The 13554-nt window shown below is 47.0% G+C and overlaps 1 protein-coding gene across 1 annotated transcript in view; it reads right to left on the bottom strand.

The window, feature by feature from the left end:
* HLF (HLF transcription factor, PAR bZIP family member) overlaps nucleotides 1-4653 on the bottom strand; it is a 34237-nt gene extending 29584 nt beyond the window's left edge. Inside the window, exons 1-2 of the mRNA XM_065647864.1 lie at nucleotides 4354-4653; nucleotides 2565-2900 (exon numbers count right to left, since the gene is read on the bottom strand). Coding sequence (XP_065503936.1) covers nucleotides 2565-2900; nucleotides 4354-4459 — 442 coding nt within the window. The 5' untranslated portion in view covers nucleotides 4460-4653. The remainder of the gene's footprint in view (nucleotides 1-2564; nucleotides 2901-4353) is intronic.
* Between the last annotated feature and the right edge of the window lie 8901 nt (nucleotides 4654-13554).

Genomic DNA, 13554 nt, shown 5'->3' with positions numbered 1-13554 from the left:
CTGTCCAAGACAGATCACGTATGTACACGAGTCACCCTCGTTGTTCCACGTGTGCGTCCACCCCCCCCAGCACATGGGGGGACAGGAGCTGGGACCGACCGCACGTGACGCACGGATGCTCAACGCGGCAGAGCCGCTTACAGCGGGGACAGCACGGGATCGCAGCACACACGCTACACAGGCTCCCAGTGTCACGCAACATTCAGGGAAATATTTTTAGGAGAATTACTATCACATAAAAAATTCAGTTTTCCTAAAAATAGTTAAGATCACATGGAGTTCATTTTTATTGAAATCGTATACTATTTGTTCTTGGGTTTATTATAATAAAACAAATCACGACAGCCATGCATACCAGAACAGTACCTCACACCAATCGAAAAAACCAAAAAAACAACAACAACAAAAAACCAAAAACAACCCCCCCTTTCTTCATGTGACAGTTTAAAAAAAGGTATTTTAAAAGTCTTAAGATATATTAACCAAAAGGTTCCATTATAATGATTTCAGTGTTTACCTCCAGACTAACTTTTGTATTTCAAAGCAGCACATGAGCCTTGGCACTTTAGACCGTAAATGGTCAGTTTTACTTTTACTAAAAATTTGGAGTTGTGAAATATATACTCTCTCATTTTAAAACTTGCTCAAATGCAAAACTCTAAGATGATCTTCTCTTCAAAACAGATTGTCAAAGTAACATTTTCACACGACAGCACAACATTTCGACAAGCAGATGATCAACCAGACTACTGTTAATTAAGTCACAGTACCTATCTGTAGTGGGGCTGGGGGAAAGAAAACATTTTAAGAAACGGAATGAGCTTCCTTTTAAAAAACACATTTACTGAGAAATTATATTATTCATAAGGCAAGATGGCATGAGGGAAAGAATACTTGAAAATTTAGATGTTTTTATCCTACCCCGAGACATGATTTCTTTTACAACAGTAAAAAAGTCTATAGCATTTCTGGTGAAAAAAGCTTGTAACCCTGAGCTGCAAACAGCTCAGGAAAAACTGGAGGGGAAAAAAAAAAAAAAAAAAAAAAAATCAATGAGTTGAAAAGTCATGTGGACAGCTGATTACAAATAAATTCTGACAGGTGATCATTAAAAGCCTGGCTCACAACCAGGCTCCTCTGAAAGAACGAATGAGGACAAATTATCTGCTTTTAATTTTATGTGTGCATATGCAACAGAAAATGGGGAAGCATATACACACTATTTTAAAAACCTGGCTAAGAAAAAACAAGGGTTTTTATGTTCTACTCTTGCCAACTCCAAATATATTTTAACTTTGGAAATCCTTGTAAATCACTAATTAATTGCGAAATGCCTTGAAACAAAAATACAAAAAGTCAAGTCCACATAAAGTAAAAGTAAATGAAATTCAGGATTAAACACACACTCCTGACTTGGGGCCAAAGAGTTTGTCGACACGTTTGGGGTGTTTTATTTCTTTTTAATGAGAAAGGAATGTTGCAGACTTGTAAGACTTTTCTATTTCATCCTGCTCCACAGCTTTTGTCCTTCTATTTATTTGTTTTGCCTCCTTATCATAAGATTCTGACAATGACTTCGCACACTGAGTGTGGCAAAGGATCAATCAGAAGGGACAGGAGTGGCTTCCTGCTCCCAAGAGCACACTTTGCTCTAGCAAACCTTGTGCGAGCAGAAGAGCAAATAAGTCACCCTTGGTCTTTGTTTTCTTTTTTTTTTTTTTTTAAGAAAAAAAAGGCAAAGCTGCTTGTTTTCCAAACTTCAGTGTTGACACTATTCCGCTGACTGTGATCTCAGCCCTGCTGGTGTCAAGCCAGAGCAGTTATTCCGGATTTGTACTGGTGTCTCTAAAGGGATGATTTCAAGAGCTAATAAACTAATAGAAGACTTCCACTGACATCAAACGGGTTTGAATCATGCATTACAGCCAGAACTTGGACTCTCAGATGTTTTCTTTGCCTTCAGCTTAAGGTGACTATAGATGTAATTTAGCAGCTCGGGTCAGAGCTACACTCAGTTTATGCTAATTTAAGCAAGATTATAATGCAGTTCCAAAATTTAGTTTCTGCCTCATGTACTGTGGCAAATTTTACTTTGCTCAATAGAGAATAAAATTATGGCCCAAGTTTCAAACAGGAAGCATTGTCTTTAAGGTTTAACTTCAAAATAATTACCCAATCCTGTGTTCTCACATCAAATACTGGCCAAAAGAATATTCTCTTTCACGGTCCTTGTCCTTGTTCATTTAATGCCATGGCACCTACGCATTACTATTCCATTTGTGTTTTTTTACTTGCTAATAGCTAGGCTACCTAGGAAGAAAAGATGATAGCAGGTTTCCTTGGAACTCCAACAGTTTCCTTACACAGTTTAAAGAAAAATCCCAGTGGAGCAACTTAGCAATAACTTCACCTACTTTTTTTTTTTTTTTTATTTTTTGGAGTGTGACTTGAATCATATTGGCCCTCTCTAAGCTGCCTGTCAACCATAAAGGGAGGAGTAACGACTTGCACTGGGGAGGAGGGCTGGTGCAAAAATCCATAGGAAGTTCTGAGGACTGATTTACCTGGTCTGACGGGGCTCTGCATGCAGTTCTGCGACACCATGCCTGGATGGACTGAAGTAGAAGCCCTGCTGCTGAGGTCCATGACAGAAGGTGATGCTGAGGTAGCTTGCTGGAGACCTGACTGGTGTGGGCTATGCTCATGCTGGTTCGGACTGGGTGGAATGCCATTTTCTGAGAGGAATTCTTCCAGGTCCATGTATTCCAACTGGAAAGTGTCTCCATCGTATGGCAGTGTCTTGTCCCATAATGTTGGGCCCAAGAAAGCTGACTGAGGGACTGTGGTACTGGTGCTGTCATCGTCTAACTTCTTCTCTTTGTCTTTTTCTTTCCCAAATGCTTAAACGAAACACATAATAAAGATGTAAGAGCTGAGTAATTAAAATATTAGCCAGTATTACTTCAATTATTTCTCCTGCGCTCTCAGTTGTAAGAAACGAATACTACATAAAAATAACTCATTTGATGCATTCCATTTGGTAGAGAAAGGTCATGCCAACTGAGCACCTTTGCTGGATCCAACTGCATTTTTGAGATTTTCCTCTATTTTTAGTTAACAATTGCACCTCGTGCATGGCTTTGAATGTCAGCTTCAATAAGTACTCAACAGACTTAAAAGTGAGTACACTGAAGTTAAAGCAAACTGGAAAAGGTTGCTGTATTCTGTTGAAAAGGAACAGTATTAACCTAAAATTCCTATAGTTTATCAACCTGTCATACTTCTAAATTAAGGTCCGGTCTTGCTAGTCCTTACACAAGGAAAGTAGTCCTCAAATGCAGGAGTTCTTAACGTTACTATTACAACAGTGAGGTCTGACAGAATATGCATCTTAAACTGCAGAAGAGCTAATGAAAAATCTAAAAGTAGAAGCAAAGCAAAAAAACAAGTTAAAATGATGCTTCCCACTCTTTCCTACAATATCCAGCGATTTCAACACCCATTTTTTCTGAGGGTAACACTTGGTTTCTCTACAGGATTTGTGAGAATCTAAAGCAATAAACCTTTCCATCAACTATTGTGCCTGCTTAACGTTTTCTTTTTAACCACCCCGGTGAAACCCAGCGAGCGGCTTCGCGATGAAACGCCGCAGACACAAACCCCTCGGCTCCGTAAGACCTCGCACAGGGTTTTCCTTCCAACGTGCCTTTGATTCATCGGAAATACGAGGCGGAACTATGTCCGCGCTACCCAGAAAAGTTTCAACTTTCTGCCGTTAAAACGCTTTTCGGTTTCACGGGGCCCGGTTTGGCGGGGGGAGGTTCGTACCCGGCCGGGCGCCCCGATGAGCGGCTGCGGCGGGACCCGGGGGGTTCGCCCCGCCCGGGCCGCCCTGCCCGGCCCCGGGCCCATCGCGCCCCGCCGGCTGGTTCTTCAGCGGCCGCAGCCCTCGCCCTCCGCCCGTGGAAAACCGAGCGCCTTCCGTTAGCTCAGAGCGCCTGCGCCCATCGCTTAATTCCCGCACCGAAATCCTCCCGTTACTTAAATCGCGCCGGGGGCGGAGGGAAGGGGGGAAAGGGAAAGCGAGGCGGCGGTGCTGGGGTGACGGCAGGACGGGGGCTGGGGTGACGGCAGGACGGGGGGGCTGGGGTGACGGCAGGACGGGGGGGCTGGGGTGACGGCAGGACGGGGGGGCTGGGGTGACGGCAGGACGGGGGGGCTGGGGTGACGGCAGGACGGGGGGGCTGGGGTGACGGCAGGACGGGGGCTGGGGTGACGGCAGGACGGGGCCGCCATTTCGGGGCGCCTGGGCTGGGAGGGGGCTCGCAGGGGGGGGGCCCGGGGGAGCCTCACCGTCTTCGTGAGCGAGCGGCAGCTTGAGCGGGTTTTCCAGCAGGGACTTCAGCACCCCGTAGGTGGGAGGTAGGAAGGTGGGGTTCAGCGGGAGCGGCCGCGACATGGTGGGCTTTCCCTCGGGGCAGCTGCGCGGCAGCGGTTCCTTCGCCTTCCTCTCGCGAGCGCCGCTACGGAGCGCGGTGAAGCGGGCGCCGAGCCGAGCCGAGCCCCGCTGGCGAGGGGGCGCCTGGAGGCCGCCGGAGCCGGGAGCAGGACAGGCCGCTCCGCCGCGCAGCTCCGCACCTCACCGCTCCGCTCCCGCCGCCGGCTCTGCGCCGCGCGCCTCACCCGCGCGCCCATGTGCAGGCGCTGCCGGCGCTGACGTCACCGCGGCGCGGCACCGCCATTGGCGCGGAGGGCGCGGCGAACGGCCCCGCCCCCTCGCCCCGCGCCCCCCGCCCGGTAACGGCAGCGGGTCAGCGGGGCGGGGGGGGCGGGACCGGCCCGTGCGCGGGGTGTCTGATGCGGGGGGGAGAACGCGGTCGTGCCGCTGCCCCCGCCCGCGGGGAACCGTCTCCCCGGTAACCGGGAGGAATGTTAATGATGGTGAATGCCTGACCCCGCTCGGTGCATCCGAGCGTGAGGGCAGCGGGGAGCGGGGCGGGCCTGAGGGAGGCGGCGGGGGAACTTCCATCCGTCTGAGGGAAGCGGTCACCGGGCTTGTGAGCGGCCGGTTCGGGAGCCCCAGCGGAGCTGTCGCACCCCGGGCTCCGTACGCAGGTCGCCCGTCACCGGTTCCCGGGATAACCGGGGGGCCAGAGCTGCCGCCGCTGCAGGGCTCGTGTCTGACGGGACTCTCCTCTCCCCTCCTCTCCCTCTCTTCTCCTCTCCCTCTCCCTCTCTTCTCCTCTCCCTCTCCTTCTCCTCTCCCTCTCCTTCTCCTCTCCCTCTCTCTCTCTTCTCCCTTTCTTCTCCCTCTCTTCTCCTCTCTCTCTCCTCTCCCTCTCCTCTCCTCTCCCAAAGATCCCGGGTGCACGTCCAGCTGACTGTACCCGCTTGGGCCTCCAGCCACCCCCCGGGTCCCAGCCCTGCCCGCACGCTCTGCTCCACGCCTGCTCTCTTGCTGCGGGAACTTCCACCCTCCAGATGCGTGCAGGCACTTGTATCTCCCTGGCTCTCCTTTTATTCTCTTTTTTTTTTTTTTTTTTTTTTTTGTTGAATGGCATTTTGCAAAGCTTTACCATCCCTATTTAGTTGTTCCTCTTCCTTCAAAAGTCAGTTCTTTTACTGTTAACAAATATACTCACCGTAAGTAAATAAAGGTAAATTATGTGTATAGACTTACAGTTGGAGTGCCCAGTAATTAGAAATAAAAGCTGTCTGAGGAACAGAAGTCTGCCCTTAACAGTTATGTTCTCCCCTTATCTACAATTATGTGCACCAACTAGCGTCTGGTCAAACGATCCGACTAAAACTAGCAACTAATCAAACTCCAAAGTGCATCCAGATCAATAAAACTGTACTGGCACAACCCAGACCTGAGGACCGGCAGGTGCAATGGCCGGGCCCTTCAGAGTGTGACAGCAGCAGCACGGCAGTTTTTCACTCACCTAACCAGAAAAAAACACTAGATGATTAAATGCACATGTAGCAACGTTGCCTCTGATGGGCAAACTGCTGGTGACTGGAAACCAGTAATTACAGAGGTACAGAGTGAGACCTAAAGATATAAAGACATAAAGATTAAGGCACCGATTGGCAATCCATATGCAGATGTGGTACAGAATGTTTTCTCTATGCAGTATAAGGGGGAAAAGAAAAGGATACATTGAGGAGATTTAGCAACGAAGAGTAAACAGAATGGAACATGTAAAACTAATGAGGATATTGGGAAACACCAGTAACAAACAAGATTAGTGTGAGATGTAATAAAAGCTCAATTTCAGCAGAGCTACTTATGTTTTTATGGTTATTGACCATTGTAAACAAAATATAAGCAACAGAAAGAAACAGCTTTTTTAGTGCAGCAGAATGACACAAAAACCACAGTTTCACTACTTGACATTGAATAGGCTGAATTATGTTTAGATCTGTGCAAGTGTGGAACAAACTGAAGCAACCAGACACCGAGGACCACGTACAATTACAAACCCTGCATTCGCTGGCGTGTATTTGTAGCTTCACATTCACCCAGAAAATGATTTATGGCTTGTGAAGGACTATGACAGCTACTTAGTTTTTGTATAGAAAATATCTTGATTGGTCCCCAAATAGAAAAAAAAAAAAATCTCAGCCAATGTTTCTGCCCCTGGTGTTCTTAATCACGAAATTTGATCAGTTATATGGCCCAAAGATCCTGTTTTTTTTTTTCCAACCAAGTACACAAGACAATATGCCATTTTCCGTTTTTTTTTTAAGTAGTCCTTTTCTTTAGCAAGGACAATTTGAAAACGCGCTTTTAAACTCAAAAAGCCTTTACATTTTTAAGGGGTTCCTTCCACCCACAGGCCACGCACACCAGGATCACACAGATCATAGCCCAAGCAGGGGGCAACCTGGTTACTCCGGTTTTGCACTGGAGTTCCCAGCACCGCTCTGCACACAAAAGGCCTTTGCTAAATGCACAGCTGTTCATACACTGATTTTTTTTTTTTTTTTTTAAGTAGGGAGGCTCACGAACGGGCATCTGCGGCGCTTCACCCCCCGCACCGCACCCAGCCCGGCTGCTCCAGGTGGGAACAACCGCAGTGCGAGGAGCACCGGCCGAGGTACCGGCAGGCGGGAGGGCTCCTCCGTGCTCGCAGCCCGGTGGGCCCGAGGAGGGCCCGGCGCGGCGGGGAGCAGCGGCCACAGCCGCGGATCCGGAGCGGCCACCCCGATGGCTCCGGATCGGCTCCGGATCGGCCGCGGTCACGTGGAGCGGGGCGGGGGGGGACGGCGCTGGCGGGCCGTCACGTGAGCGCGCGGGCTGACCTACTTTGGGCCAATGGCGGGGCCCGGGCGGGCCGCGCGCTGCCCGCGGCGGGAGGGCGCGCGGCGGGGCGGGGCGGGGCGGGGCGGGGCGGGGCGGGCGGCGCTGTCCAGCGCGCGGCCCCGGGGGAGCGGGGACACGGGGCTGAGAGACGCGAGGGGGGCGCACCAAAAACCCCCCCGGAGAACCCGAAGGCGCTGAAGGCCCGACCTTTGTTTAAGTCCCGATTTGCCCTAGACCAGTGAAACGTGTCCAGATTGGCCTCAGGCAGCGGGACATTTCCGGCGGTGTTACCGGACGCATCACTCAGAGGTGCATAAAAAGCCACACGAGCACGTTAGATACCCACACCCGAGCTGGAGCTAAACCAGCGCCTTTTGAAGACAAGGCTGGGAAGCGCTACGGAGCAAAGTCCGTCCCCCAGTTCTTCCCCACGGCAGAGGCTCTAGAAGCGGCTTGGCTTGGCTTTCCGAGTGAAAGCCGCTACCAACAGCGCTGAATTACTTAAAAATTGATGTTTATTGCCCACGTGGTGTGCAGCTGAGCGAGCTGCTGCAGCTCCTCGCAAGAGGAAAAATACTTGTTGAATGAACCATGATCTGCCCCCGCCTTTTTTTTTTTTTTTTTTTTTTTTTAAGGTTTAATTGAGTGTGGGAGAGACAGGTTTGGAACTGCTTTTGGGTGATGGCAGAGGAACTTCTCTTAAGTAATCTGGGGTGGTTCCAGAAGGCACTCTGGTTCTCAGAAAACGAGGTATTACTAGTCATTGCTTATGTGCTAGGAGTTGAAAGATTAATAATTTTCTGTGCCAAAGTTTACAGCCTGCACCGTGACAGTGGACCAAATACATGTACTTGCCTGGACAGCTGACCCGGTTTGAACTCAGCGAGTGTTACTCTCAGTGATGATTACGTTTTTGGAACAAATACTCCGCTGCGCTTTTAAAGCAACCGTAACCTTGTAAAGCATTAACCAGCCTCTCAAGCCCATTTCAAGCACCTCGTGCCCTTGGGGAATTATTTAGACCCAGTAGCTATAACCAGCTGGATGACAGAACTGGATCGAGATGAGTGATAAGGGCGTCGCTGGCCTGTTTTGCAGCCAGGTCTTCCCCTGAACAAGGACAACTCCCAGCTGGTGCCAATGGGAGAAACAACTCGACCCTTCCATTCGCTCCTCTGCGCCCCATTCCTCTGCCTTTCTTGCTTTTGCCTTGCACGCCGCAGAAAGACAGTTAGAAATAGCTGTTCTTACACGTTCAGGCTGTTTGATTTGGGGAGCTGGCATTGGCTTTGCTGGAGATAGAAGAGCACCCACGAGCACAGAATAAACCAGCCCATCCCCAGGCAGAGCTGGCACAGAAGGGAGGAGCGAAAGGTGCAGGGGCTGAGCTGCTGCTCCTTATTCAGAGTTGCTATTGAAGTCAATGACCCAGATTTCTCTGACTTCAAATGGCTGTTTCCAGAGAGCTTGCTGGAGGCAAACTGCCAGGGAAGGTCAGGCAGAATTCAGCCTGAAGAACTGTGTGTGCATGGGCTGATCAGACCTGGATCTGTGGAACGTGATACTGAAAACCCGTGTTCCTCAGTGAAAAACCTCTGAAGTGACTAAGCACCCTGGGCTTCAGGTTTGCAAGGCTGCCCTAAGCTTGGGATTTCTTTCTGTCCTGTACTTCTGTGATCAGTTCCGTGACATCCCCCTTGCTCCCAGTTTTCCTTCTTAAAAAAACCCACGCACCAAAAAACCCTAAAAAACCTTGCAGAAAACCCAAACTAGTTTTTAATCCCATGGGTTTAGATTAACAACCCAGAAACGTGGCAGACCTCTCTTATCTTTGACAAGAAACCCTGACCTGCAGAAAACTGGGAAAATTCCTACAGACAAAAATCAGGCTTATGAAGATAAAAGCATTATCGTGCTATGTCTCTTTATGAAAGAATCATCGTAACTGCACATATTTTAAAGGAGCAGCAAGTAGCGCAGAAATGCACATTATTAATCTGTGTGCAGTTTATCCTGTAGGTTTAGATTCATTAAGTCACGCAGATGGGACTGGTTTGGGTTCCCCCCACACCCCTCCTTTTTAATGTATCCCGCTTCAGGTCTCTGCAGCAGCAGAACAGTTCTCGATATCGACCTGCAGGTCAATTCCTCAGCCCAGCTGGGGGGATTCTGCTAAATTATCATCTCTCTTACAGCCCATTTTATTCTGTTTAAATCTCTCATCAGAAATTTCACTTGGAAACCAGTTGCTATCTCAGTATCAGAATGTGCACACTGAATATGTTAAATGTCAGTATGTAACAAGGCTTCCTTTTTTGAAACCTATTTATGCAAATATCATAATGCAACATAGAGGCAGTAGCAACGAACCCTGTCTGAAGAGGTAAATGTACTCTGGATCCCATGCATGTGTCTTCCTGCTTTATTTGATACAGAAAGCCCGATTAGATCTCTAAAGATTACAGTTTAAAAGGGCTTGGAAAAAACCAGAGTATTAGTAACTTGGATTTTTTTTAGTGTATATTCAGTGTTCAGCTTTGTAAAGTTGTTTTTATGCGTCAAAGCGAAACGTTGAAGTTAAGTGGGATGAATACAACGACAGCTGGCAGCTGTATCATTATAACCCTTCCGCACAGTTGCGGACTCAGGGAAGCATTGCTATTGTTTGTTGCTTTATTCCGCCTTTGACTTCTTTCTTTTTTTAATGTCAAGTTTTCTTTTAAAGTTATCTGCCCTGATCTGCAGTAACGCGCGCGCGTAAGTGACTGTATTCGGACTAAAGATATTCTTGTCCACACATTTTCTTGGCCAGGCGTTTGGATTACAAGCTATATTGAAAGCATCAGGGAGAAAGTTATACAGAAAACATCAAACATAGCTAGTTTACTATTAAACCAGCTTTGTATTTTTTTAAAATTTCCATTCATTTAAAAAACCTTAAAAAAAAACCCCATTGAATTAATTGCCTTGCAGAGTAAGTTGCTTTTGAAGACTGACGACTAGCATTTTTATAGGCAGGGTGATTTTTTAATTTTATTTTTTAATGACCAAAGGGCATAAACACACTTACAGTTTACTATAAGCATCTGAGAGCATGTGTGCAAGGAAATAAAGATGCCCTCCTCTTGTATTTTCTCTTAAATGGTTTTGACCTAGAGTGTTTATTATGTCGATTGGCATGAGAAAGGCGGCTGCGATCTTATTTTTACCGTTTGTTATAGTGGTTTCAAACTTAAAGGAAGAAATAGAGGCTTTTTTAGATGGCTGCTTGCCAACATCACTAATCAGAATTTTAATGAGATTTTTCTTTTCAAGGCCTAAATTAGGTCTAATTAACCATATATAAAGCAAATGTATAATGCCATAAAAGGGATGCAGCCTACTGCACATAGAACGTGTTTCAACCTCTTTACAAATAGAAATATTGAAGAAAATACACATCCTTGTGCTGGTTTAAACATATGCAGCTTTTTTTCGTGTGTGTGTGTGTGTTATTACTGTTACGCCTTAATTAACAAATTGCCTTTAGAAAACGCGCTCCTAGACTTTGCCATCTCGGGAGGGGAATAACGCGACCGCTTGTGGCTGAACCCCCCTGTGCGATTTCCATCTGCTTGGCCACAGGCTCCCGAAAACCCCAGCGGGACACAGGGAGCTGGGCCCTCGTCCTTCTCCCAAACGCTCCGTTTGCCACCGTCACGCCTATTGTTCGTGGGCTGGAGAACCCGCCTGCAGCTCCCTTTTCCCAACCGTCACAAAAAGGCACGGGTTATATTTAGTCCACGCACGCTGTTTTTCTCCAAGCATTTAAGACAGAAAATTATTAACCACACATCATCCTCGAAACACAGTGTTGTTTCTTCCCCACAAAGTATATTTTGTGCAAAGAGAGACAAAACCAAAGGACTTTTCTCTTGCCACCCCTGCAAGATTTTGTTGTTATTTATCGTACTCTATTTCAGTTCCTTGTCTGGCTTATCTCTTACATATGAAACATTTCAAAAAAGGAAAGCAGAGTTGCTCAGATGCGGCTTAATGCAATTAAACACCTCAAAGTACAGAATTGCAGCTTCTGCCTGAACAAACCATTTAATTCACATACTCCGGCCGTGAACCAGGAAGTCTCTTGCAAAGTCTTTTTCCAAATTTCATGTTTAGTAAATAAATCTCAGTTCCTTATTCCAGCTAAATAAATATATCTTGCGACTCAGCTCATGAAACTAAAGGTGAATAGCAGCAGTAACAATGGGGGTAACGAACCCACCAAAGCAGAGCAGAACAGAATGAATATAAACCCCAGACCAGATATTCCCCCTTGCACAAACTCCAGGTCATCATTTCCAGTAGCTCTGGGCTGAAGTGTTCAGAACACCTGAGCAGGACTTTAAGTCTTGCCCTAGACCAGGTCTATCTGGAAAGCTGTAATGACTTTATGCTAATTGGCAGCAACTGGAGTTAATAAAATCATCTATCAACTGACCATTAGCTTGAACTAACATTAGACATACTCTAAGTAAGCTGAATAGCCATTTCAAATGTGTATTTCTTGAAATGTGTAAATAAATATCTCCACAGCAATTTTAAGGAAAGAGCCAAACCACAGGGCAGAGGGAGCCAGAATCATTTTGCATCTGTTACAACACTCTGGATAATGTTTTGGTTGATTTATAGTGGAAATATTTGTTTTTCAGCTGGAATTTTGGTAACTCAGAACAGATGTTCACAGCAATGTTGGAATACTGTCTACCCATGCTTCCCTGTTAAATCAACCATTACACATTTAAACTAATCTAGGAAAAAGTTAATATACTGAGAAATGACCAATCTTACAAAAGGTACATTATAACGGGATTCCAATTTGATCATCTTTCCATTTTATCAGAACCTCAAAATGTACACTAACACATGCAAAAACCTATGAAGCGGCTAGATTTCATCTGGTTTGTGACCCTGGATGGAGGAGAAGTGCGTGTCTATCATTATTTTTTTCTCAAAGCCTTGTCATCTTGAACCAGCTCAGCTTTCTGCCTTTTTTCCACCTTCACTGAGCTACAGAATATTTAAACAAGGAGAGCAAAGAAGGTTCTTGCAATGAGGAAAGTTATTTGTATCTCCTAAAAATTATTAAGAACTCCGTGTATTATTTAAAAAAAAAATCCTATTTATATCACTTAAGGAACCCTGGCTATAGAGCACACACAAATACAGGTCCCTCTTGTGTCCCTCAACATTTAGCCAGGGAAGCAGAGGGAGCGCGTCTCCGCGCTCATTAATCGAGCTGGGCGAACAGCTCGGTCTGAAATCCACAGATATCTTCACCTTCGCTTCAGGGGCACCGAGCTCAGAAGCGACCGGCACTTCTGTCAATTGGTTCAGGCTGCCTTTTTATTTTCTTTCTTCTTTTTGCTAGGGAGGCAGGTTACAGCCTCCTCTCCAAGCGCAGACATCCAAAGCCACTTGCTGATGCGAATCCCAGATTGCCAGTGGAGCTCTGCCTGATGCCTTTACCTTATGAGCTCTGTTGTTTCTTCTAGGAACTTTCAGATGCTCTGCTGCAGCGCTCTTGCTTCCCAGGAAAGGTCCAAATGAGCTGGCATGCAGCTATTTAATGGTTATCCCATTTGCAGCTGCGCTTCTTGCCAGGTGGCATCGCTATATTCTAACAAGGTCAGGGAGGAGCTGGTGACTTGTTCCTGTGTGAAGCAAACGTTTTGAGTTACGGCTATTGCATTAAGCTCTTGAAGATGTGCACAGGGATGTTTCCTCGCTGATTCGAAGCACTCATAATAATTCTTGGTAAGACGCTGAGCCCGGGGAGGACTTTCTGGTCAGTCCTTAGTGCTGGCAACCGGGACAAGGAGCTGCAGAGCATCTGGAACTCGGCGCCTCTTCGGGCCTCGGTGGTTCCGCATCGGTGTTGTGTCCTGGGAGATGCACTAGTAACACTGGAAGAAGTGGAACCTCAGTACAAGCTTGTCGTGCAAACGCAGTGCAAATGCAGATTTTACTAGAGTACATTATTTGCAAGCAAGTTAGTATTTATAGCAGTGACATGAGTCACTTTCTTAGGTACCATGGATACAGAGTTTCATCTGCTAACTCCACTAAGTACAATCAGCTTTTCACAATATTTTGCACCTGCACGTGTACAACCGAATGACTGTTTTGCTCCTCGGGGCATTCCTCCCTCTGTGTCCTGGCGAGAACTGGGGCCAATGGGCATTGAAACGCCGCTTTGGCCAAGA

Source organism: Caloenas nicobarica, chromosome 18, assembly GCF_036013445.1.
Source record: "Caloenas nicobarica isolate bCalNic1 chromosome 18, bCalNic1.hap1, whole genome shotgun sequence".
NCBI lineage: Eukaryota > Metazoa > Chordata > Aves > Columbiformes > Columbidae > Caloenas > Caloenas nicobarica.
The sequence above is the reverse complement of the archived record's forward strand: the minus strand, read 5'-3'. Positions and strand labels throughout refer to the sequence as shown.